Source organism: Chiroxiphia lanceolata, chromosome 3 (genome assembly GCF_009829145.1).
Source record: "Chiroxiphia lanceolata isolate bChiLan1 chromosome 3, bChiLan1.pri, whole genome shotgun sequence".
Lineage (NCBI taxonomy): Eukaryota > Metazoa > Chordata > Aves > Passeriformes > Pipridae > Chiroxiphia > Chiroxiphia lanceolata.
Window position 1 is genome coordinate 26,464,678 of NC_045639.1, and position 26,258 is coordinate 26,490,935.

The window sequence follows — 26,258 nt, forward strand, 5'->3', positions numbered from 1 at the left end:
CTTACTGCCACTTGCATATACTACTTTCTCTGTTTTTCAGAGATCCAAAGTTTGGTCACAGAAAGAGAAAACTAGGCACAGAAGTCAGTTCAGTTCTCTGTTATGTTTCAGTTTATTTGAAAGAGTATATCAGAGTTGCAGTTAATAACAGACAAACAGAACCCCACAAAACCCAATAAGCACTAACCCCACAAATCATAAATAGGACCGTGTGATCCATGTAGGCTTAAACAATCTTATTAATAAATACTCAGTTAATAGAGTGAGTTGGATGACGCATTTTACATGTGTGGAATATATACTGTATATAAAACTGATTTGTCATAATAGCTGGGCATGTTAGGAGGTGCTGGAACATAGAGAACTTGTAATGCTGTCTGGTTGGGGACTTGCGTTATATAAAATGGAAATAAAATATTAACTGAATTTTCAAAATACCTATCTGTGAGTTAAGTGTTTAAGGCTTTCAGTGAGAAGTGTTTTAGGACTAAAGTACTGGACTTTCATGGATTTACATATATGATAATATCAGGAAATTATTCTTTAGGTGTTGGAATTATATTAGCAATGCAAAGATAATTGCAGGATTATTCTTAACATCATAGAGATGAAGGTGAAAACCTTGCAAATGCCCATAAATCTGTTTCTGAAAACATGTGGTTACTTTCTCTAGTGGCCTTTGTCAAGCAAATCCCCAGTGCGTATCTGCTAACTGATGTGTAATGAAATAAAGGTTATGCTTGGTCATTTGCTTTATTCTCGATTTTCTATTAGGAAGCTTTTCTCTTTTTTTCTTTTTTTTTAAGAGAGGGGACAGATTCTGGATGAAATTATTCACTCTAATATCAGGAAAAGAAAAAGATGATGGTCAGTTCAACCAGAATTTTTGATTTGGCACCTTCTAGAAATGGAGCGAAGATGCTCATGGCCCAGTTCAGCACTCCCTGAGAAGTTGTTATACAATATAAAGTAGAAATTTCCAGTACCGAGAAACAGCAGTCCTTAGCTGTGATTACTTTCCTTCCTTTTTAAGAAGATATAAAAACTTATGCTTCCATTAATATTTAATAATTGCTTACTTCTGTAGCCTTTCTTCTTATTAATTCTTGCTATTTGTCTACTTTTCCTATGTACAGAACTAGATGTGCTCTTGATATAAAATGTAGCGTATGAAAAGTAATGTATGCAAAAGGTATATTTCCTGTTAAATGGGTCTCAGTAAAATTATAGCAGTACAATTACTTCTAACTAGGTAGAACTGTACAAAAGGATGCAGTTTATAAGAGGAGTTGTGGCTAATTTGTGTGAATGTGACTGGAAGAAGTGATCAAAATCCTAAGATTTAGGCATAGTTATTCAGCTGTCATTTCCTTTGCTAGCCATGATTCATCCTTAGTGGATGGATGATAATATACATCAAGTTTCACAAAACAGTGCTTAATCATTTCTAGTAGTAGTATACCTGTCTTCTTCATTGCAAAGATTGTATGGTGCTGGCTTAAAACTGGGACTTAGAAGCATAGTGCCTTATTTGTTACAGGGTATTAAAACCATTCTACAAGTGATTGCTATTGGGGGGCTTTCCTACAGATTTCCCTGATACAGAGTGAGTACCTTGCCAAGCACTTTGTTGATTTTAGTAGTCCTAAGAGAAGCCTGTATATAACTTGCTTTCTGGATAAGTGATAGACATAAGAAAGGTTTAAATACCAGGAAACTTGGGATGAAGGCTATAAAGTAGGTAGGTGATGTGCTTTTCTACTAACTTAAGAAACTCAAATTGTAACTGCTTCTGGCTTAAGTTGCAGGCTCCAGATCAGTTACCCAGAATATAATCAACTGTAAGAAATTTCAGGGATTTGTTTATCTTTGTATAGTAGTGAAGATACAGACTGACTAAAGTCTTTTTAGGATGATGTTTGAGAGGATTCATTCTTAATCCTTTTGGATTTTGGCTCAAAGAAAGAGTTTTTATCTAGAACAGTATCTACAGGAAATGGCACTCTGTTCCTTAACTTAGTTGATTTTCAAAAAAAAAAATCCTCTCTTAAAAATGCATGATTCATGCATACAACTACAATTTGTAGATAACTTGGTGAACCTTTTTTGATGAAAAAGAACGTGGGAAGATTTGCTTTGGCTTAGGCAGTTCTTTTCCAAGGTAGAAGGACTTACTAGCGCTGGACTTGACTTGTGTCATACTTCTGCTTTGAAAATGAATACCATATTTTTAATAATTCCTCATCCCTTCTGTGTTCTGTTTTGGCCACTTAAGTGATAATATTTTATATCCCTTATATATCCCCTTGCTTGCATGATGGGCATAGTGTTTATGCACTGGAAATTCAGGCCTTTGAGAATACAAGGTGTTACTCAGACCAAAGCACGACAGAATCCCTTGGAAGCATTGGTGTTATGGCATGTAACTTCTGATTATGTGTTACATTGCAATGGGTAGGTAACTGAAACAGACTCCCAGCTGCTGTCTTTTCCAAAGACAGGAAGTACCCTATCTTCAGGGTATTTTGTTCAGTTCACAGTCTGCTTCTGAGCTTCTCTGAGAGAGGAAGGCTTGCAGCATACCGGAAAGACAGACTATGGATTTGAATTGCTCTGTTACACCATGCAAAGACTGTTAACCTAAAATGTGAAGAATGTTTTCTTGTTTACATGTAACTTTTTCATAATGTCTCTATTAAAAAGTGGTAATATCTTACATTTCAATGTCTTAACCAATGGGTGGTATTAATTCAGGACTTCTTCTGTTTTTAAACTAGAAATTATGGAAAAATCGGGTGAAGAAGGAATGCCTGATCTTGCTCATGTTATTCGTATTTTAACTGCGGAGAATATCCCTAATTTACCACCAGGAGGTGGTTTAGCTGGCAAGTGAGTACAGTACTAGAAGTTCTTGATCTGTTAAATTCACTGAAACTCTTTCTTTTAAATATTTTAAAGCTTTCTTATTCTAATAGCTATACTCAAATCAAGTTTTTTTATATTTGAAGCTAGTTTACCTTTTGCAGTATATAAACATTAGTATCACTATTCCCATTCCAGAATGATAAGAGGAAACAGAGTGTTCATATTCTGGTACATAACCTACTAGTTAACTATTTCCATATGTCCATTTTAAAAAATAAAAATAAATGTATTCTTGGCTTTTTACTTCTTTACGTTTGTTAAGAGCTATCAGTAACTTAATGGGAAAATTAAAATACCAGATCAGTTCCCCCAACCATCTAGTGTCCATTATAAGTTTAGGACAGTACTTACTTGCTCAACAAACATTCTCATAAGAAAATTGTTTTTGTTGGTTTAGTTGGAAACTGAATGTTATATAACCAAGAATATTGAACTAGGATATGCATTTTACAAGTTAATTGAAATAAATATTCAGAAATTATATCAGTTTTCTGGAGAGGCTAATGATGTTCTAGAGATTTATAATGTAAGGATTTTAATGAAAATAATTTAGAATTGCATATACAGTTGTTAATCTAGAATTCCCCAGAGAGTAGGACTCATTATTGTTCCCTGGTGTAGATCATGTTGTTTCTGGAATATTTGTATTTTACAAAACATGAAGTCCTGTCATTTGAGCACTTGTGTATACATCTATTTACATTGCATGCACATATTAATAAGCACTGTTTGCCATGACTATATCTTTCTGGCCTTGAAAGTATCTGTATGTTGTGGGCCTTTTTCTCCACTTGTGTGCATTCCAGGCATTCAGAGAAGATGTGTTTGCCTGTTCTTATTGGTACCTCCCAACTGCTGTGTTTTGTTGTTTTGCTCATTAATAACTGCATCATGTACTGCTTCATTATTCCAGAACCTTTGCATATAAATTTGTTATCATCCAGATTACATTTTTTCATGGGCTTGATTCAGAATTTGCCTTTTGATGCCTTTCTCTCCATTTTATATTTTAAAGTCCCCTGCCTTCAGGGAGTGTATTTGCAGTTTCTTGCAAGAGAATATCATATAGTATTAAGTAACTTGTTCTTGGCCTCCAAACTTAGGACAAAGACAGCCAGTGACATATTTCAGTTGACTTTACTTGCAAGATTGAGCTCCTAAATGGAAGTCTTGAAAGAAACCCCACTATTACACAACGCAAACTTACATATTGTGTAACTTAAAATTTTTGTCCTAACGAGAGAATGTTTTTTGTCTTGAGGTTTTTATCCTATGATGTTACCAGGTCATGAAGAACTCACACTTTGTCTTTCCATTTGAACTCCTAAGATCTGGCTCAAACAGGTTGCAGAAAGAGCTTGTCTGTGGCTGACATCCATGGTTTTAGCACCAGTTATAGTTGCTCCCGATGTATGTCGAAGCTGAAGAAATGCGTACAATGTTACTGTGACCAGGAATATGTTTGCAAACCTTAGGAACCTCTAAAGTAGCCCCACTTCTGTTGATGGTATATGCCTCTTGAAAGCTTCTCACTTGTATAGAAGCCCCTACTGGCTCATTCTTTGAGACAAGAGGTCTGCAAGTGTCAGCTCCGCTGTGGTCACCCGATGGTGCTGTTTTATCCTTTAAAATCTTACTCTCCAAAGACTGGCTTCTGACTCGACTCTGATCTTCTTATAACTTCAAGTGCTGCCTCAAGAATGATCATTTGTTGCTGAAGTACACAAAAGTCCCGAGCAACCTTGGCACCGGGGTGTTAATACTACTCAACATCTTGCCTCCTGAGTTTTACCATCAAAGGAAAGCATGGAGAAATACACTGTTCAAGGAAAGAAAAGTGATTTAAAAAGATTGAATAAGTCCCAGGGAGCTGAGTTTCAAGTCTGATTTAAACCCTTTGCAATGGCTATCTGCTGCTTCTGTGGCAGCCTTGCTTGGACTGTCCAGGTGTTTTCAGTTACATTGGTGTGAGGTGCCTTTGCTTTCTGTAGTACAGACATTTGGTCAGAATTGTGCCATTCCTCCACCACTACATGTGGAACTAAGTGGAGAGAACCATTTCCTGTATCACCTGTGAAAAGATTCAGTTTCTTTTCTCTAGGAATATCTTGCATCAAGGCTGATGGATACCATACTAGCTCAGCCAAGCAACCTATCTAGATTTCTTAACTATGTTAAATATGTTCAGAAGGAGCCTCATCAAATTTGTAGCATCCTCATTATTCTAGGCTAGAAAGTTCTGTCGCATCAAGAGCCATCACTATGTAGTTGAGACATTTGCTGCTGTCTTCATTTGATGCCCTTGTGCTCTTTGCTTGGAGGGGTCAACAGTTGGTGCTTACCTGCATTCTGTAAGACAGTTTTTCTTGATCTTGACCACTTCCAGACTTAGGAGTCTTAGTTCATGTAGCCGTTTTTTTTTGTTGAAACTGTCAATAACTTTGATCTTATTTATTTTAGTTGTCTGAATGTATCCCAGATTTAACTTTGATTTGAAGATGTAGGTACATAACCTTTTTCTCAAAAGTCTGTTTATACCTTGGGTTTTATTTTCCGTGAAGCATTTTGTGCTTATTTTGCCTGCCTGTGAAGGTCTGGCCATAAATGGCACTGCCAGAATTAGTCTAGTTAGTGGCTTTTGGGTTCTAATTTCTACGGTGTGAATAGACACTAGACAACACATCTCAGAGGCTTTATATTCTGGGCACCACACTTCAAAATATGTAATAAAAATGTGGAAAAACAGAACTGTCTTCAAGTTCCACATCAGAAATAAGGCATGAAACCCAGCAATCTTGAAGAATTTTGTTAAAATAAGCAAAATATAGATTTAAATGTTACTCTTGACAAAATCTGAGTATGCAGCTCTAAAGACATAAAGAGATAGACCATGGGGAGGGTAAGGCAAGCAAATGTTTTACTTTCCTTAGTCTTTGCAAATCCTGACCAATTGCTGGATCCTAAAATATCATATTGAAAGTGAGTAAAGACACTGAGAGTGGACTTCATCTTTTTAAAAGGCAGGTTAAAAGAAAAATATCTTTGACACTTTAAAATGTCTGCCATGCTCAAACTTTTCTCATTGTTTTGAAATCCTTTGTTGTGCTTAACTTTTTTAAAACTTCTTTTTTTAGGCGTAATATTATTGAAGCTGTGTATAGTAGGCTGAATCCACACAGGGAGAATGAGGGGGTAAGTTCTCATTTTGATTGCTATATCTCTTTGTTAATATGAACACCAAAGTAGTGTCATACTTTCAGCAGAATTTTACATCACTGTCAATAAAGTGTTATAAACACAGGATATGTATGGTAGCATACTGGTAGTTTTTACCTTGCTTTGGATGGATTTGTTATCAAAGTTCATCCTCAAAAAGACAGAAAAATGACACCCATTCTGAAGGCTTTTTAAACATCTAAGTGACTACTGTTTTCTCAGTCAAACCTCTGAGGCAAAAGTGCAGAGTTTTTCTAAATTATAGTTCATTATTGTAAGAAATTATGGTCAGCAAATTCATTACTTAATTAACTATTATGTCTACGGTCCAGAAATCTAGTACAAGAGGGGACAAACACACTTCCTGTTGTCTTCTGTGTGTGTGGAAGACCTTGGTACACTGAATATAATAGATAATGAGACTGATGTTGACAATTTTTTTTTTTAGCATTTAACTGTCTTTTCATATCCCATATGCACTGATCCAAGGAAAATGTAAAGTGATTTTAGTTTACGTCAGTTCTGATTTCTGAAATGGCTTAGATTTCCTAGTGACTTGAATTTTAAATAGTGTGTTGAAATATGGTTTACTGTACCTTTAAGCCTGATTATTAGGTGGCTCTTAGTATAAATGAGTAATAACTGGTGTTCCTTTCAATTATGTTTAAATTTGTTTAAAAACTGTGGAAAACTGAAGAACTCATAAAAAACATCAGTGCTTGTACACTTTATTTCCTGTACAGTTTATGCTAAGTGATCTGTGAAAGTACCATTCATATTCCAGTAAATTCTTTGTAATATTTTTTTCTTCTGAGATGGCTACAAGGCCCTCAGTCAGGTAGTCATTACAGTGAATGGTGTTGAGAAGATGTCAACTTCTACTTGAAATACCTCAGAATTATCAGTTGTGCACCTTGAGATTGTAAATACAGTCTCACCACAATTATTATTGTGTCTTTCCCATTGTCATCTTCTCTGAACTACCTGTATTTGAATTATTCTCTTCAGTTAGAAAGCTCGGGTGGGTGGAAGGGGCCACTATTCTGTTAGAGTACAAATCAAGAAAAAATCTCTAGCTTCTTAATTTTACTAGAATTTATTCCTTTTTGTAGTTTGAAAGTGACAGAGTATATGTTTTTCATTTTGCTTTCAAGAAACTGTGCAACAGTACCCCAAAACAAGCTAGACAAAATTTTCCTCTTTTCAGCTTCTTTAGTCCTTCAGGAAACTCTGCACCTCTGTCTGCCTGCTACTTCTTTTTATATATAGCCAGAACTTTTCCTGCTTTTTGGGGAAAGGTTACTGGTTTAAGTGGTTTATTTAGAAAGAACAACCTAGGTTTTACAAATTGATTGGTATTTTAAGAAAAAAACCTAAAAGTTTGTTTAATGATTACTTTTTAGAAATGTCATGTGCCATGGTTACATTTATGATGCATCCAAGTCCAAATTTACTTTTCAATAGCCATGCAAGCTTGCTGAAAGTCCTAACATGCAGTACAGCAGCCTTTTGTCTATTGGTTCCTTTCACAAAATGTTTGTGCATCGTCCATTTTAATTTAGTAAAATGAGTTAGCTGACCTAAATATGGATTTTACTCATAAAAGAATATACCATTAATAGCTTTGACTTTTTTTGCCATTAGGATCCCTGGTAGTTGGATTGGCATTTAATTTGGCTTCTTTAATAGGAGATGTGAACACTACACTCCAGTCTGCTTTGTAAACTTTTCTTATGTTGATATATAAGTGCAAATCTGAATGATGATGTTTTATATAGACTGGATTAAATTTTAGTGTGATCTTCTCATGTCATTTGCCAGTCAGCACCTTTTTTTCTTTCCATCCCAAGTGATATTGACCCAGAGCAGTTTGAGAGGATGATCTGCTTGGTAAAGGATGCAAGTCCTGTTTGGACTTTCCCAACAAGTTATCTTGCCATCTTGAAGTGGATGAATTTAGTGGGCCTCATTTCTGAGGTGATGGAAACATGACTTTCTTGCTGGTCTTACTCAGTTTCAGGTGTATATGTGGTGATCTTGTAGCCTTCTGAACTGAATGCTCTAGTGCCTGGGGAGGGTAACAGGGAAGGAAGCTGTTCAGTTACTCAGCATCAAACTCTTTAGAATGTCTCCATGCATGATAATGTTGCTACAGGTCTCACAATTTAACAGGAAACAAAGATGAGAAGGAAACATATAGCACGTCTCAATGATGACATTGCCAAGTGAGATTGAAATGTAGCTAATAATGCCCCTGTTTAAACCAGGAGGAAGCAAGAGCAGATCTTCATATGAAAAATTAGGAGCTAGAGACAAGGATGCTGAGTCTGCAGAGCACAGAGGGGCACTGACTTGCACTTGAGTATCTTTCCCCATGTGTAGTTAACAGTGCACAAGTGTCAAGTGTGGGTGTTGTGCAGAATACTGCTGTTACTAACTGGAAGGGAAAGTCTGCCTGTAGCAGCCATCTTCATCTTACGGTTGTAAATAAGGCTAGAACTATTTTTATTACTTGGCAAGATAATGTAATTAGTTGCTAAAATATTAATGCACATGTGTGACAATTAAAAATCCCAAATAAACACAAAACCAACCCCCTCAAACAATCTAATTAACTTTTGCAATTGAGAATATGACTTCCTTCTAAAAAGTATACTTTTTAGCATTTTACAATTTAAAATAGTTACCTATGAACTGGATCATAGTAGCTTTGCAAGTAAATTCTTAGAAAGTGTATAATTTAAAACCAAGCTTGTATGTCTTTCTAGATTAGCTTTGTTTTACTCAACACTAAATATTTCAGGTAGTTTTGCGCTTAGAAACTTTTTTTTGTCATCCAAGCTAGGGATTGTAGAGTAACTTCCTTCCATTCTTCACATGTGCCTTTTATGAGAATCCTTAACATGGACCCTAAATAAGGAGATGTTGAATAGAGCAAGATACTGAAAAGTGAAAGGGTGCTTACTACAGCAGTATTCAGAGATCACTAGTGTGTGGCTTTAGAGTATAGCAGTCCTAAGCTTTTCCTGCTTAGGAGAGAGCCCTGCACTGGGGTCACAAAGAACAACTTTACCAGTGTTTGAGCAGAGGGACTTCTGCTGTAAGTGTTGTGGCTTGTGTCTTTACAAATATGAGTGAAAGCACAGAAATCTGTTATGTATTGGGGACTGGTGCTTTTAGTTCTTTAAAGGGGATTTAAAAGGGCTTATTCATAGCTAAATAATTGTTACCACTGTAATGTTACAATACCACTGAGCTGTTCTAATGTGTAAAAGCACTGCTTTTTCTCTACAGCTACTTCTTTGACCATTTTTATTTTTTGATGTGCTCCTAAGACTAGGAGAATACTAGCCAATTAGACTACTTTGCTGTGTATATATATATATATCGTTAAACACAAGGAACAATGTTAAAATTACAGTGGCTGTGTTAATAGTTCCAAGTGGTATTTGTTTAAAGCTGCCTTTGAGCATCTTGTTTGAAATCAATCGTGATTCTCTCTTGTTTTTACTAATAGTATACTCTGGCACTTTGCTGAACCAAATCATGTCATTAAGAGCTGCTACACATAATTTAAAAAATGTAAATGGACACAATTCTTACACTTTTCTTACAACATTGTGAATCCAGTCCTTAATACATGCTAGCCCTTTTTATACACATAATTTAATAGAACAGAACTTATGTAAAAATTGTGAATGCTCATGCTGAATATAGCTAGCACAAATTTATTCTTGTTTTTATGGTCAATAGCACTTAAGTTGAATTGGAACATGAAGGAAGACAATACCTTGCACAATAACCAGAGTTTTCAGGGACCTGTTCTAGCCACACATCATTAGAGAGAAATCTCTGTCTATATAGTGTGTAATATATAGAGGAGGCAGTTTGTGTCCTACTGTTGTCTGTGGGGTTTCTTGTCTCTTAGCACTGAGGGACACAAGTGAAGCACAAAACAGCCTGCCATAGAATAGAGTGCAATGCAAAGCAGGATGTGAGCTTGAATATCAAACACTAACAGTACTGTTAATTCATCTCCTACTAGCATTTGAATTGTTTAGGAGTCTCAGGGCTGCTATTATGTTACTTATTGCTTTTACTCTTCAGTGTTGCATGGGAGCAAAATTATTCATTTCAATCTGCCAAAGGAATTTTTAAAGATCTCGGTATTGTGAAATGTGGAAATTCAGTGTGTGTGTTTGTTAATGTCAACCTCAGAGCAAAACTGATGGAATAGATGAAATATAGAATTTAGATATGCTTTGAATTTTAAAAAATGAGAAGTCTTCAGCTATGCTGCCTTGTTTAGTATTAGATAAATATATAACTCGAGTTTTTTTCCTTGTCAAAACCTAAGAAACAGGATTCATCTATATCCTCATCTTGATGTCATGAGTTTTCACTGACTTTGTGCTGATAAGGCATTAAACCAGTCCCACTTCATACATAAAAACTGCCTCCTTTATCTTGCTTCTCCTCATTGGGCTCTTTAAGAAAATATTGAATTCTTGAATATTCTCCTGAATATTTTCATATTTGAATATGAAAATGCTAGTACATGGGAGTCAAAACATCTCAACCACCTTGAAAGTATGTCTCTTATTTATGCAACGAATTAAACTTAGAGGGACAGCATTATATGCAGTGATATTAATTTTTGTGGTAAAATTGTCCCCTTTTTAACTTGGACTGTGCTAATCAGTCTTGGGGCTTCTATCCCAGCAACATTACATACAGCATGCAAAGTCCTACTGACCCCAAAATATTTTCTTAATACTGCTATTAAGCTTGTAAATGAGTGACAGCAATACTTGTAGTTAGGAAGCTTTTGGACTACATGACAGTAAAATGAGGTCAGCATGAGAACAGGGCAGTCTGAATTGTGCCTCTAATATCTTGCAAAATCTGCCAGCTTCCAGAGATACAGTTCCATTTGTCTAGCTTGATAAGTTGCTAGATAATAATTTAAAATGTACTATTCCCTTAAAGCAAAAGTACTTCTTTAGCACTTGAAAGTGAAAATACCTAGTGTCAGTGTCAGAACACTGTAACAGATACGCAAGTCTATCACAAAAAAAACCAAAAAAACCCCCAAAACCAACATTTTTTTTCAATGGAAGGCTTGTAACTAAATAGGTCCTTTGCTGAGGAGACTTCCATTCCTTAACCAGTGCTTGCTTCTCAGATTTTGTGCTGTAGGTTCTTAGGTTTGACTGTAAATAACCGTGCTACATGCTAATTTTTCTAGGCAATACGCAATCTGCCAAAGGTGTGTCTTATGTTGTTAAAGTACCATCACTCCTGGTGCTAATGGGTAGCTGCTTGCTTTTTTTTCTGGCAGCATCATGCATGTGAAAATTAGAGATTGTTTACTAAAACACTGAGCATTTATTTTGAACTAAACTGCTGTCAGTAGGGTTAACTATTCTCCTAGTTATTCACAGAACTGTGTTGCTATTGGCTGTGCAGAAATTCATAGTTAAGTATATTGACCTGCTGGCTAAAGAAGCTTAAATTTTCAAAATTTTCCACTGACAAATGAATAAAGTTTTGGGGAGTATCAGCTATATTCATCAAAAGACATTTTGAATAAATATCGAGTTAATTGTGAGGAGGCACCATGACTGGCGCACAATGAAGTGAAATTATTAAAAATGCTGGTTTAATAGTTACTGTTTCTTAAGTTGTGTTGTATCAAAAGATGAACATGAAATATATCATTCTAAGATGTATATTCCTAATGAGGTGTTTTATATTAAAATAGAGCAAAGCTGATGTTTTTCCCAGTGAGGAAAAAAAATGGGTTTGGTTGTGTGGGTTTTTGGTTTTGGGTTTGTTTTTTTTTTTTTTTTTCATGTCGTTAGAAAACATTCCAGTTTAACTCCATGATTTCTTTGGGGTCTTGAATCTTAACAAAAGGACCCCGGCGCGGCCGAGGAAGGCGGAACGCAGGGCAAGTTGGTGGAGGCGCTGAGGCAGATGAGAATTAATCATAGGGGGAACTACCGCCACCTGCTGGAGGAGATGCTCAGTAGTTTCAGGCTGGCGCAGGGGCTCGGGCCGGAGCGCTCGGCAGAGCCCGCCCCGCCCCGGCCGGACACCCGCACCGCCCCCGGGGACCGGGACCGCCCGCCGGCAACGCAGCGCCCGGACGAAGATGCGGGGAGCGATGAGATGAGCGATAAACAGACATAAGCTGTTACGTAGAGGATTTAACGCTCCGCTTCACTTGGCGTGTTTTCCTTTTGTTTGTATCTCGACATTTGTCACATCTATCCTAGAAGACTGTTTGGTTTTACTTTAGTTATTTGTACAGATTGTTTATACAGAGCACTTATTTCCTTAGAAGTTCAGCGGCTGTGGTATATAATAGTAATTGCATCTTATGTTGTGTAGCAAGCAGTTAACTTGCTATTTGAGGTTCTGGGTTTGGTTTTTTTAATCCTGTGACACCAACAACAGGACTCTAACATGATAATGCAAAAATAAATTTTAATTTTTTTTCTTTTAAATACATTTTAAAATATTTTTGATGGTATGTGTTTGTTCATTGTAAAGCAATTCACATCTTAGTTGTATCTTTCGTGCGATTTAATTGAATTATACAAATTCTTTAGTCTTTTTTTTTTCCCCCAGCATCATATACTGCATGTTTGTGTTTGAATTGTGTATAGTTTCTATTACGACTAAATTACAAAAGCAATTACATTTTAGGTTGTCACTTATGTGTTTGATTTCCCCCCCCCCCAATATAGATTGTATCCACTGTTCATCGTAAATACCAATTTTTCTAGACAATTGTGTTATTAAATCCCAGGTTGTAGCACAACATATATCCAGTAATGAAAATGTACTTAGATTTAGTACCTAGTGTCGAGTTATAATAATTTGTGTTCAAGTGAAAATAAAGCATATGCTGTGGAATAATATCTGTATGCATATTGACTCTTTTAAGCAAGTAATAAACTTTCTTTGAAGTGTTATCACTCTGACACGACTTGAAACTTTTCCTAACTTCTCACATTAACTCATGACATTCATTAGTTTCTACAAATCTTTGCTTAGTTTTTGGTTTGGATCATTTATCATAATCCTCTATTTGGGCAACATTTCTCGGGTTCAAGTTACACATCAGCCATATAAATGAATACACTATTCTACTAAAGCTTGCCTTCCACCAAATCTGTTTCTTGTTTTTTGGGGTGCAATACGTACATGCATTTTGGTAGACCAGTGATAACACTGGGAATTTGCAGTGGTGGTAACTCATTTGCTAATAAGTGAAATCTGGAATTCTTGTGTCGATGGTCAGTTCATAATATATAACATTATCACAAAAATATAGTTGTTCAAAGTAGGTACAGATTTCACCGCCTTAATGAAAATGAACCTGTGGGAATTTCTTGCGGACCAGGAATACCTGAAGAGCTGAGCTCCGTAGTATTTTCTAGAAATTTTTTTGGTTTTGTAGTTCACATATGTAGTATGTATTGATAGCTGTGATTTAGTACAATTTTAGATAAATCTTGGGTTTTAAATCTTTCTGCTATAATAGCTTTAGTGGATTCATGTTTTATAAAATTAAGTTCCCTCATAATGTTGACAAACAGCAAATATTTGTGTGTGGAAGCGGACAGGTATGGAAAACAAGGAAAATATTGTTTGTCTTACAGTAGTGTTCCTAATTATGCCACTGAAATCCAAAGTGCAACAAAATGTTTTCATTTGTATTGGTGAGTAGTAATATTTCTCCTCTTCTTTTCCTGTAGGGTGCTGGAGATCTAGAAGATCCGTGGTAGCCTTACAAATCTACTAAAATGCTTTTGATTCTGAAAGGGGGAAAAAAACTTTTAAATCTGATTTCTTCAATACAAGGGAAAAATTCTGGTGGATTTCCAACATTTTGTGAAATGGGCAGAAAAATATTAGAATTTTCCATCATTTGTTCATTTTTGTGTTTTCTGATATTGCCACTCTTAGCATTGCCTGTACTACAGTATTTTTACCAGCCTCAGGCATACTGATTACATCTGTAATGAACTTTGGCCCTAAAAAGGAAGGAAGGAAGGAGTCTCTCAGCAGACCAGTCGGTGTATGTACCTGAGGTGCATGGGATTGTAGGTGTACTCTGAAGATACACTTTGGCCAAATGAAACGTGCAACACACAAGCATGAGAGAGTACAAGTAATTGTTTGAGACATTACTTATTTCACTTTACCGAGTTGGAAGGCTTTGCAGCTCTGTGGCTTGGAAGTAATTTTAATTGGGCAATACGCTATCAGATGTGTATTTTATTTCCTTTTTTTTTTTTTTTTTTAAATTTTCCAATTTTACCTGTATTACCAGACCGTTGGGTTTCCCTGCGGTGTCCAAATTGTGATACATTGCCTACTGCTTGCTTGAAGATAAGTGTATTTGGCAATAATATATGAAGATTCTAGGCATCTAAAACCAGTAAGAATTTTACGCATGTGTACAACACACCCTTAAACTCTTGCTAGAGAAAATCTTTTAAAAAAAACCAAACTGGTGAATTTATAGTTAGTAGTGACTTGCTTTGACATCTCTCACAGCTGCAGGTTTTTTTAAAAATGCTGAAAATTTGCCTTTATTATAATGTAAATTGTGATTATTTTTTTGTTCTATATGTGGTTTTCTATAGTTTTTTTGATTTTTTTCAGCTTAAGATACAGAAGTCTTGTGTAATATGGGTATAATTTTTAATTGTTTGCATTATTTTCAAAGTTCAAATTATCACTTTGAGATTACTATAAATACACTTAAAATTATCTATTTTAAATTAAGAAAATATTAGAGATATTTTCATGGGTTCGATGACCTTTCATTTTATAAGCAATGGGCATGGTACAGAGTGGCTGTCATGTAAGGTACTTGAAGATTCTTAGTTTAATTCTATTTTTGCAATAACCTTGACTTTTTTTCTGACTTCTTTGAGTTGTGCATGTAATGAGTCCAGTAAATGCTGAAAATGGGGAAGAGTAAAGTATTTATCTAAAATAAAAGCTATTGGGGAGGGGAAACAATGAATGTATCCATCTGTACATGATTTACATGCTGTGGATGCCTTGTAAACATTTTCCTATTTGTTTAAACTGTGTTTCAGCGAGGATGTAATTGCCCTTGTGTGTAGTTTTAAGCTAATGACAGTCATCAACTGGTTTTGTGTGAAATGAAATTCATGGTATTTTTCTGTAACTTTATCCCCATGGTGAGTCTGTAAAAACCACACACTCTTTCATACTGGTGCCGAAGGCCAGCTTTCCCAGTCATTTTGATTCACTGTGTATCTGATTTTTTTTTTTTTTTTTTTTTTTTTTGGTCTAGAGAGGATTATTGCCACAATATATTTTATTTATTCATTAGATTTTAGCCTTGTAAGTTAAAGTGTTTTAAATGATGATGTTAACAGGTATTTGTCCCTTTACTGGTTTTTTTGGGGTTGTTAAAAGATAGGGAATGAAGAATGCAAAATGGTTTATTGTTCAGACTGTCCGCTCTGGTCCAACCCTGTACTGATAGTACCTTCCCAGTATGATATTGTGATGTTTCATACAATACAGTGAACATAACCAACTTGTTATCTTCAATAAAGGATTGCTAAAACAGTGTGACATGTTTTCTATTTTCTTGACGACGACTTATTAAGAAGATGCAAGTGTTCCGTATAAAAAGATAACTCAGTAGGATTTATGGGGTGTCTCTTAGTTGATGGATTTGTGTTTGTTCTGTAGAAAACATGAGCCTTTGTTACAGTAAGGCAGAAGTCTCAAAGTAGGGTTCTCTGTAGGAGACAGAAGAGTGCAAACAACATGTAGTGTTCCTAGGGCAAGTCTGTCCCAAGTTCAGCTGGAATGAGTCTTGGTCTGGCTACAGGAGAGCATTCATTTAAAGTCTAAAAATTCAGATTACACTTGACTTTTTAGTCGATTCATTTCTTGAAGTTTCTTAAAAATCTAGGGTTAGATCTATAAAGTTACATTATTGTGCAGTGTTTTGGATAGAAATTTTTCTGATGTTAATGCTCTGGTTTTAGAACTTTTACTGATTTTTTTTTTCCCACTTATTACTGAAGTTATTTAGCTGAGTGGAAGAGGAGAATGATGTTGATACTTGCAGAGTAACGACGTGCTTGAACAGTGTTACTGTAGATTTGATGTCTTTTTGAACTACCTGTAGATTTTTGAGTCTATAAATCTGTAATTTCTTTGAGCTTTTTTGTTGGATCTGCTTGTACAGCATAATCCCTGCATGCTTTCCTCATGAGCTGAAAGTTTAATGCCTTATTCCACTGAAGAGAGTTCTTGTACTCCATAACCTCCAATCCTATTAACTTTTATTTGTTTAGATTTTTTGCATTATGTGGATAGTCTCCCTGTAAAAGGGTTTATGCTTTCATTGTATAGAAGTGTATAGAAGTACAGGTTTTTCAAAGTGAAGGACCATAGCTTGCACAGCTACATCCAAGTGTAAATCCAGACAGCTTCTTTTCCTCTAAATTAACACTACTTGCCATTCATGCATCCACTTGGTTACGATTTCTAACCATGTTTGTAGTTTAATCAAAATACTGTGCAGATTTCAGCAGCCTGGAAAAAAGAAAAACTGTCCTTTTTGACTTTCTGTTCTTAGTATGAGAAGTCTGAATGTTTCATAAAATTTGTTCATGTATTTGCCGTAACTTGTCAATTTTAACATTTGTTTTAAAATTATGTTGTGTTAATTATGTTGCCACCTGATAACTAATGTAAAGATACTTCTGTAGAAAGCTGACAGTGGAAAGTACCTTTTCCACCTCGGATCTTTCTGATGTGTAAAATTCAGCTTGACTTCATTTTTATGACTTCTCCTGTAACAGAGACGAAGTAGTCCATGTCAGTTCTCAAAACTGCTCTCTGATAATCTTGAGTAAAATAAAGATCTGTTTTAACTGCCCTCATTAACATGTTAAATGGAATGGGGAATAACAAAACAGATGCAAATGTAAATGGTGTCACTGACCTTCTCAGGAATCTCTTATGAGAGGTAGTTAACTACTCTGATGGTCTCCTCTTACTAGGCTGGATCTTCATGTGGTTATTGGAGCCTGCATGCAAACCTTTGCAAGACTTGGCCAAAATATCGATACTTTTCATGGGCCTTATGTGACTCTGATGCTGATGTGGGGGGGAATAAAAAAACCCAAAAAACCCCCACAAACCAAAATACAAAAGCAAGAAGAGAAGAACAAAATCACAAAACCAAACAAACCGTACACTTGTTGTCAGTTCTTTTAACACATCACAGGTGAGCTATTAGTGGCTAGGTAGGTTCTTGATATGTATAAAGTGGAGTTCAGTTAGCCTCTGAGCCTTTGTACAGTCAGCCATAATCACTGGCTTAAATCTTAAAAAGTAATGTTAGCCTCAGAAAACCAGTCATTTTTCTTTAGCACTTTAAAGGTTCATAGTGAAAATCAAGAGTCGATAGGAACTTGAGATTAATTACAGCATTGAACTGAACTGTAGTGGGCAACTTTTACCTCTGGAAGATGAAGCAAAAAGCAGTGCTGCCGAAGATTAGGTATCAGGTCTATACTGGCAAAAAGAAAAAACAACCCACAGTGCTAAACAGATTTTAATCTATCAACTGATTTGGGTTTTGTTGGCTAAAAAGCAAATTTTAGATTTAAGGACTGTGTACTGAAGACATATTGCTTTTGATTCTTTATAGTTCTTTTTTAGCTCTAAAATGAAAATGAAGTCAGAGGAAGGTAGCTGCACCCGTGCAGGTAAGCAACTGCATAGGATGCTCGCAGAGATGAAGGCAATTTGACAAAACCACAGAAAAATACCCAAAGTCACTGAATTTACACAGAATAATCCAGGTAAGTATGCAGCTCATGCAGTTGAAGCTCCATCTGTGTTCTCGTGTCTTTGTAACCTGTTTCTCTGTGTGCCAATCTGAACTTGTCCTGCTTGTGTGTATTTGGACTGTTACTGTACAGACCTGACTTAGCTATGTGTGGCTCATACCTCTCATATTCCTACCTGGCTGTTTCTCTGGTGATCAAACGATGAGCAGCCTTTGCATGTTAGCAAGACTGGGCCTCCTGTTTGTGTTCAGCTCACTGCTTGTGGTCACCTGTTGTTTCCATCATTCACTCTGTTACACACTTAATCAGTGCCGCTGTGCTTGGCTCTTTGTACGTCTGAAAGGTCGTGTTCTCCCAAAGACCTTATTTTAATTTCTTCAGAAATTGTAAAGCTCACCTTTGCTGTGATGCCTGGATTTAAAGACTGCTGGGGAGTATTGAGATCTTCCTTCTCCATTGATGAGTAACTTCCTGCTTCTGCCCTTGGCTGTCCTTATTTGTTTATGTGCAGCTTGACGGGGAATTTCCAACAGAAAAAGTCTTTGTTGTGCTGATGCTGCTATTAGTGACTAAATTAACGTCAGCTAATGATTGCATCAGCACCGGCTTTTAAAACTTAACAAAGACTGATAAGGGTTCAGGTCATGGAGATGGGCTGATAGGAGAGAAAAAAATGGACATTCGCCATCAGCTTGGTAATCTTTGTCTGAAAGCAGTTGTCCTTCCTAGTAAAGGAAGAAAAACACTGTGTAGTAGGAAGATACATTCTGAAGACTTGTGGCAATTAATTGAAACAGTCTTGTTCGAAATAATTTTTCCTGTTGTGTCAAGTCTGTTTAAGAAATTACTTTTACCCTGGTTTTCTGCTTTCTCGGACGTTTTAGAATCTAAGGTGAGTTGTGGGAAAGTTGAATCTATGGTATAATAGTGTTTTGTGTGGTAAGGACACTGCCATTGACCTTTAAAAAGCTGGAAAGAATGAAATTCATGAGTCCTCTGATGACAATCTTGAAAGCTCGTCAGATCTGTAAACAAAGAAGTACTGCTTTTATTACTTTGAAATAGCTGCAAAGCTTAAGTGAAAGAAATTGGACAGAAATTCGTAATGAAATTTCTGTCTTATGAATGAAAATTCTGTCTTGTGAGGTAAAACACTACTTTCAGGAGTTAAGTATCCAGAACTCAGAAAGGGTACCCGAAAACGTTTGTGTATGTTATATTGTTTGCAAGAGTATTACTTTTTTCCTTGAAAAATCTGAATTGTCTTTTTAAAAAATGTGCTAAAAGAGCTGTGATGAAAATGCACCTCTCTAAGTCTGGTCACATTAATGAAAATATATTTCCCATTATTTTTACAAGGAAACTTCTTAATGCCATCCCTGTCAAATTCTATTCTTTGGTTTGTTTGGCAGGTTACTCACATGCAAAATGGTGGATGTCTGCTTAATCTTGGACAAATAATTTACAGTACTTAATTTGTTGTTCTTAGGAGAAACTGGATAATGCGCTCTGAGATTTATTTTTTTAAAATCTTTTATCCATCTTTATAAACATATCTAAGTTTAATTGTGCATTAAGGATTTTGGCCTGGATATGTAAAGCAAATGTGTTTTTCTAGTATTTTTAAAATAATAATATTTCACCTTTGGGAGCAGAGAATGTATGAAATCAAACCAAAATACTTTTTGTGGCTCCAATAAATCTGCATTAATTTGGAAGGATGTCATTGTAGGAAATACTCTGCTAACACAAACAACGTGTGATGTATTTGGAAGTGTGGTGCTTTACAACAACTTCGTAGTCTCTGCTTTTAGGTAGTATTTTTTCCATTGTGCTGGCTGTGAAATTTTAAAATGGTGAAATATATTTTACATTCATCCCTTCAGTCCTACTTGTCCTTACCTTAAAACCATGTAGCAAGTTCCATGCTACTGTTTCAGAGATTAGTTATTGCATTTCACTTCCCACTCAATTTTTTTAAGAGGAAAACAGAGATCCAAGTGTGTGACTGATTGCAGCAATTTTTTACATGTTGTTTCTATATTTCAAGCGCTGTTTCTCTGAACTTAAAAAAAAAAAAAAACAAACACAAAGTTATATCTTGTAGATGTAACTTCTCATATGATCCTAGTAGCCCTTATGCTTTGAAGTGAATTAGATAAAAGCTTTTGGATTGTCTTCAATTTCAGTCTTTGTATGGACATGTGAATGTGAAATTTAAGTTCTGCTACTTATGTCTGCAGTGAATGGTTTGTGTATCTTTGCAAATGATTTCTTATAGCTATGGAGTGTTTACCTGATGCACAGGTCTAGTCTGTGCTGGCCACAGCACCTCTTCCTTGAGTGCAGCACCTTGCATGTGCCAGCTGTTGTTACACAGCTACATCCATCCACTCGAGTTGGAGAACTGGGTTTTTGTTGGTTTGGGGGCTTTTTAATAAAATGTATACTTCCAGTTCTTTGTTTTTACTCCCAGTGTTCACACTGATTTTTTTGCACATTCACTTGCATTACTGTTACTGGACTGTTATGGTCTGATGTGGAATCCATGAACTGTTGGTCCCAAGCAGCCATTGCAAAAACCTTGGGATGCAATTCAGTGCTAGCAAGTGAAGCTTTCTGTACAAAGACTAGAGATTTTTGATATGAACTGAGCAATTTGGCAGGAAATTATTTCACAGGAGCGCGACCTGAGTAGGCTTGATCATGAAATGCCTGTCACCAATTTGATATATGTGAAAAAGCAAATTATTTGCAGGAAAGCCTATCTGGATGCACCTAGAGAGACATGGAAAGGAGTAAATTCATACAGAGCACCATATATAGCTGTGATACTATGTGTGTAATTCCTACAGGTGGGGAAGCAGGCACTGTGAAAAACAGCACAGCTTGTATAGTATGGCAATAGCAGTGCTCACACAGTGACAGCTGTGCAGAACACAGTATTCCCTGCCTGACTGCCCCTTCCTATAAGTCCTTTCATCCTTCCACATGATGAAATGCTTTGTGCTCAACAGACCAAAACTTGCTCCTTGATTACTACTGAGTGAATGTAAATTTTTGTCAGAAATAAGCCCCATCAAGGATAGATGTAGTTTGTGGGGTGCTGCCTTTTGATAACCCAAAGGATGGATGAGGTGGTGATGCAGTGTGATGCCATTTTATTTTCTTGAGCTTCAGCTTGGCTTCCTGTTGGGCTGCCTGGCTCTGCTGTCTGTATTGAGAATCTCCCATTTCAGGGATGTTTCAGTAACGCAAAGTCACTCTTGAGTTTATAGCCATCAAAACTTCAGCAACAGTCTGACAGGGTTCAGTACTATGCTGAACATTCTCAGTTCGCACAAGGGTAAAATCGAGGTCTGTGTCTCTTGCTGGTAAAAGTTTCAAGGAGTAGGCTGGAAAAGAAAATCCTTTGAAGTTGTCATCTCCTAGGACAGAAATGTAATGGATGAGTGCTGTAAAGGGAAGAGGGTAAACTGAGAAGGGTACAGTTATGTGACTGAGCTTCCTCCTGGAGAGATAACAAACTTGGAGTTTAGGTAAGATTTTCTACGGGTGTGTGACAGTGTTTGACCTCTGCAGGGGAGGGCACCTGGAAGGAGTCAACACTGCGTGCTGTTGTTCTTGCAACTACGATAACAGCAAGAATTAATTAATTAATGAAAATTGTTTTCATTAAAAATAGCCATGGTGATCAGCCGTGGGGGGCAGGGGCCAAGCAGTAGCTAATTACAGCATTTATAATGACATTAACCTTTAATCGCATAGTCCACTAGTGGACTAAGAGCACTAAAAAAAGTAACAACCCCCCTATCAAACCATGTAACAGTGTCCTATGCAGTTGCATTTTGCCACCCCAGGACTTCAGGCTGGTGGCAGAAACTTCAGACATGCTCATGGATTCCCAGGGTAAAAGATACTGTGTCAGAAACTTGTTCTTGGAGACCATCTCTCTCTTGACAGCTGCCCTCTGGGTCAAGAGAGGACTTTCTTAGTGCTGAGTGAAAGGCAACTTTAAAGGTCAGATTATCCTCTAGTCTTGTGGGGGCTGCTGAAGAAAAACCGACAAGCGTCCTGTGTGCCTTTTTCCATAGGTGTAAAGCTGGCACTGATTCTGGAAATAATGAGGTTATATTTAGCAGTAAAGTGCATTATGTCAGACCAGTTCCAGTGGCAACAAACCTTTTAATGAAAAAGCGTTAAGCAAGAGAACTTTTTAACAATAAACGTCTTCCTACACTTAGCACATTAGGGTGCATAATCACCCCTCTGCATGGTCTTTGGCATAATATGTATGGTATTGAATAACTGGCAAGCTACTTGGCATTTGTAGAGCATCAAACAGTAGATGCTAAGTCAGTCAGTGCATCTAAATAATTATATATAAGAAATACTTGAGGAAATTAACCCCTCCATCTTATAGAAATAACCATGGCAATCTGTGTGGAGATAGCAGCTATTACTGCCCACATACCGATTGGTTTTGTTTCCCTACCTAACCCCGAGGTAAACAGAGTAACTGGCAGAGAATATGAAGTGTTTTCTTTACTCCTTAATGCTTTTCAGTGGATTCTGCTAACGCAGTTGCATTGGCTAGTTGCTCCTGCTAAACTATAAAATTGCTCAGGAGGGGAACCATTTGAGAATTGCTTGAGAGCAAGCCAGAAACATAATGCCTGCATACATAAAATATGTTTTAAAAGGAAAAAGTTAAGGCTCAGTGGGAATTGTTGGTGATCTGCCTCTCTTAAGATGAAGTTTACAGTTTTCCTTTATCAAATAATTTCAAGGCAAGCAACTCCTCAGGTTTAGAAGAAGAAAAAGAAAGGTCTGTAATAACAACAAAATACCTGTGTAGTTTTATTTTTAGTCTATGAGGAAAAACATATAGAGGACAATACCAGATTCTTGGGTTTGTTCTCCTATTTTAAGCTCCTTGGCTGTATATTTACTGCAGGTTCTCTAGAAGAATTTTTAGTATTCAAGGTCCAGATTTCTATCCTAAGTGTACCTGTGCTCCGCTGGTACCTGCTTGTGCTTCTGCTCTTCTTATGTAGCAACGTGGAGTTGATCTGAAATACGACTGAAGTCTGACTGTAAGCCCGGTTAGTCCAACTCTTAAAAACTGTCATGTTCACCAAGACTGCCACTTGGTAGTTTCCAGGATGGTTTATGTTCTGTTTTAACCTTACAGTGATTGTGTCACTGTATCTTATCCATGGCCTCCGCCTCCTGCGTGCTGCATTTATCTACCACAGCAGTATAATCCTCCTCTTTTCAGCCAGGCACTTGGCAATTAAGACACGTTCTCTCCTACTTAAGGTATAAATAAGCCTTTAATATTACTTGAGGATTACATTAGGACAAGAGGGGCTCTTTTGAAGGCATGGCTTTCGCACAGCGGGATTTGCAGAGCAGGCATTGGCCCTTGTGCTCCTGCAAGATGTTCAAATAAGGGGAAAGTAATGGTTTCCAAACTGTGCATACGGAGAGCAGTGGCAGCTTCTGACTACTGAAATACTGAATTGGCCTCTATCAGTTGTAAAACACATGCAGGGGAAGGGTAATCTCCCTCTATCTTTAGATCAAGCGAACAGGATCTGTGCAGGCAATTATCATCACAGAGTTTACTGGCTTAAAGAAAAGAGGTGAGGGGGGAGTTGGAATACTCACTTGCAACCAGGCTTTCAATAGGGTTTTGTGTAATGGTGATGTAGTACTTTGGTGAACTGGGGTTAGGTCCCTGATCCTCTGCAGATTTCGTGCATGACTCGGGATAAGCCGTTCATGGAATTTAAACCCTCTCCCTGTCTCTGATTCCAGCAGTGTCGGTGGGTGTGAAACTTAACTGCCTTCTACTCCCGGAAGTGAAATGATAGGACTGTTTGATTACTTGACTTTCTCTGAGGGACAGATGAGAATGTACTAAAAGAAATGTTGAGACCTGAAGGCTGTGATTTGACTGGAGTGTTGTTCAGTCGAGTTTTTGGGCTTTTTGTCCTGGCCCCTCTCCCTGCCTGCTGCCCTCCTCCTCTTCCCTGTACATGTCTGGCTGAAGCATTGGTGTGGTTTTCTGGGGGCAGAACTTTCTGAAGAATAATTTTTTTTTTTTTTTTAGCCAAATCTGTTTCCCAATCTGGCTCACTTTGCATCTGCTGAAATACTTCACCTGGCATGAGGCAAGAGGCAATGCAAGGCCAGACCAAGTGGTCAAGAGTTGATTAAATTAGCACTAAATGCTGGTGAATTAGACACAAAACTGTAGCTTTGGTCACAGTCATGTAGCATTGCCTATTGAGCAGCTGTTTGTCATATGAGTGACATGTCTGTGTCCCAGTGATGTGCCAGAGATGCTTTCTGGGACTTGCAGAAGTGCTGAACTGTGTCTTAAGTATGTAAATGCTCTGACACCCACCTTCTGTCATTGTATGTCCATGCTGCAAAATGGTAAAATGTCAGGATCCTCATTTGGCCTGTATTCTTCAGAAGAGATGCTCACTGTGGCTTGTGGCAGGTTTTGTTTGGTGCAGTCATGATGTGATACCAAGCAAACTGAGAGCATGATGGGGTGCTGTGAATGTGTTCTCAGACATTCCTGGCCCTGGCACCAAGCCCTCTCTGCACCTGACCATCCTGAGTCTCATTGGCTTGGCTGACCAGTCCATCTGTGGCAGGCAGCTGCATTTTGGTCATCCTTTGCTCTTGCCTCTGTCATGCTTAGGTGCTTGAAGGAGTTTTTAGGTAGTGCAGGAAGCTATGGGCATGTTTAAACTTCTGAGTTTGGGGGGGAAAAAGCAAGATGGGGAGTACTATGTCTTGAGGTGTATGTGACGCAAGCTAAAAAGAATTCTGTATTTACACAGAATTTTCAATTAAAATTTCCTATTTTAATTGAAAGTTAAGTCATTGGAATGAAACAATTGAAATGGGGTGTGGAGTGGTTGGCATTGTATTGAATACAAGTTTATGCCCCGAGTGTACTGTGTCTGCCTGGAAACTTTAACAACTTACTCTTGTGATGAAGCTGAGACTGTAGAGTCATTAGATGGGAGTGAGACTGTTTCAAATAATTTCCCACTTCTGAATTTCCTGGCAATACAGAATTACAGGCACTGAAACTACTGCCGTTATCTCAGATGCTCTGGCACCCGCCTGACGCTGCACAGGCTGAGGTTGCTGCCAGGCACTGCTGTGAGGAAGGGAAAGAAAAGGATTCAGTCTGTCAGCATAAAACACCTCTTCTTAGCTCAGCTACTGAAGAGATAACACCTTGGGGTCATTCAGATATTGCGTGCTGGAATTTTTATGGTCCTTAGTTTATAAACTACTTTCATGGTCTGAGGCAAACAAAATAAACACTTTGTTTTAGTCAAAACCCAACCTTTTCTCCGCTGCAGTTGCCCATGAGAGTTTCCCTGGGATCCTGACCCTTTGGTCGTGGGCAGGTGTTTACCTTTACAGGTGATAAGGCAGCTCCTTGGCAAATACCTGTTGTTTTGTGTGTCCTTTGTTATGCCGGGCAGGGGGCACTGGCTGGAGGCAATGTCTTGAGAAAAGCAGGCTCGCTGGCTTCAGGGCAGCTGGGGCTTGGGGCATACAGATGTGTACACATGTGCATGTTGTGCAGACTTTGGGTAATGCTTTTTCCTGCCTAGGGTAGTAAAAAGGGGAGAAGGAGGGAGAAGGGAAAGGTTCCTTTTAACTTCTTTTTTTTTTTTGTTTTTTTTTAATGGGGGGGGGTGATGCATTTCAATAGAGGGCTGTGCGGTTTTCTTTTAGGTTTTGCTTGTGCCCGTGCAGAGCTGTCCTGTCTTGATGCGGGGCTAGCTCTGGGTTTAGCAATCCCTCTCGTGTCTCATCCTGCGAATCCCAGGATCGGTATGTGCCTTAGCAGTTGTTAGTGCTTAAGATTTGTGGGTGGGCTGGGTTGGGTTGGGTTATTTTGTTTTTCTAAGCTGAGAAAAAGAAGCACAACCAGCCCTTGTATCTTTTCTTCTTAGTTTGTATTGTTGCTTTTGGGCCAGTAGTTTTCAACACCTCATTCTCTTGCTGTCTGTGTTGTACTCATATTCAGACTGCTTTAGGCAGGGGAGACTGTGGCCTATGTGGAAAGCTGCATATTTACTAGATCATTTACTGGTAAAATCCAAATTCCACCCCCTCCACCCCCACCCCCACCCCCACCCCCACCCCCCCCCACCCCCCCCCACTGTCAAAGGGAAGAGAAGTTTGGTGTACTGGAGA

At 37.6% G+C, this 26,258-nt stretch overlaps 1 protein-coding gene across 4 annotated transcripts in view; it reads left to right on the forward strand.

Annotated features, from left to right (window-relative positions):
• PPM1B (protein phosphatase, Mg2+/Mn2+ dependent 1B) overlaps positions 1-15,774 on the forward strand; it is a 61,418-nt gene extending 45,644 nt beyond the window's left edge. For 3 of the 4 annotated variants that reach the window (XM_032682714.1, XM_032682713.1, XM_032682715.1), the window contains 3 exons: positions 2,778-2,889; positions 6,060-6,117; positions 12,061-13,070. In XM_032682714.1, the coding sequence (XP_032538605.1) occupies positions 2,778-2,889; positions 6,060-6,117; positions 12,061-12,336 (446 nt within the window). In that variant the 3' untranslated portion in view covers positions 12,337-13,070. Of the gene's footprint in view, positions 1-2,777; positions 2,890-6,059; positions 6,118-12,060; positions 13,071-13,910 lie in introns of those variants that run through there. The other variant, XM_032682716.1, reaches the window with a different exon arrangement.
• Positions 15,775-26,258: the final 10,484 nt, after the last annotated feature.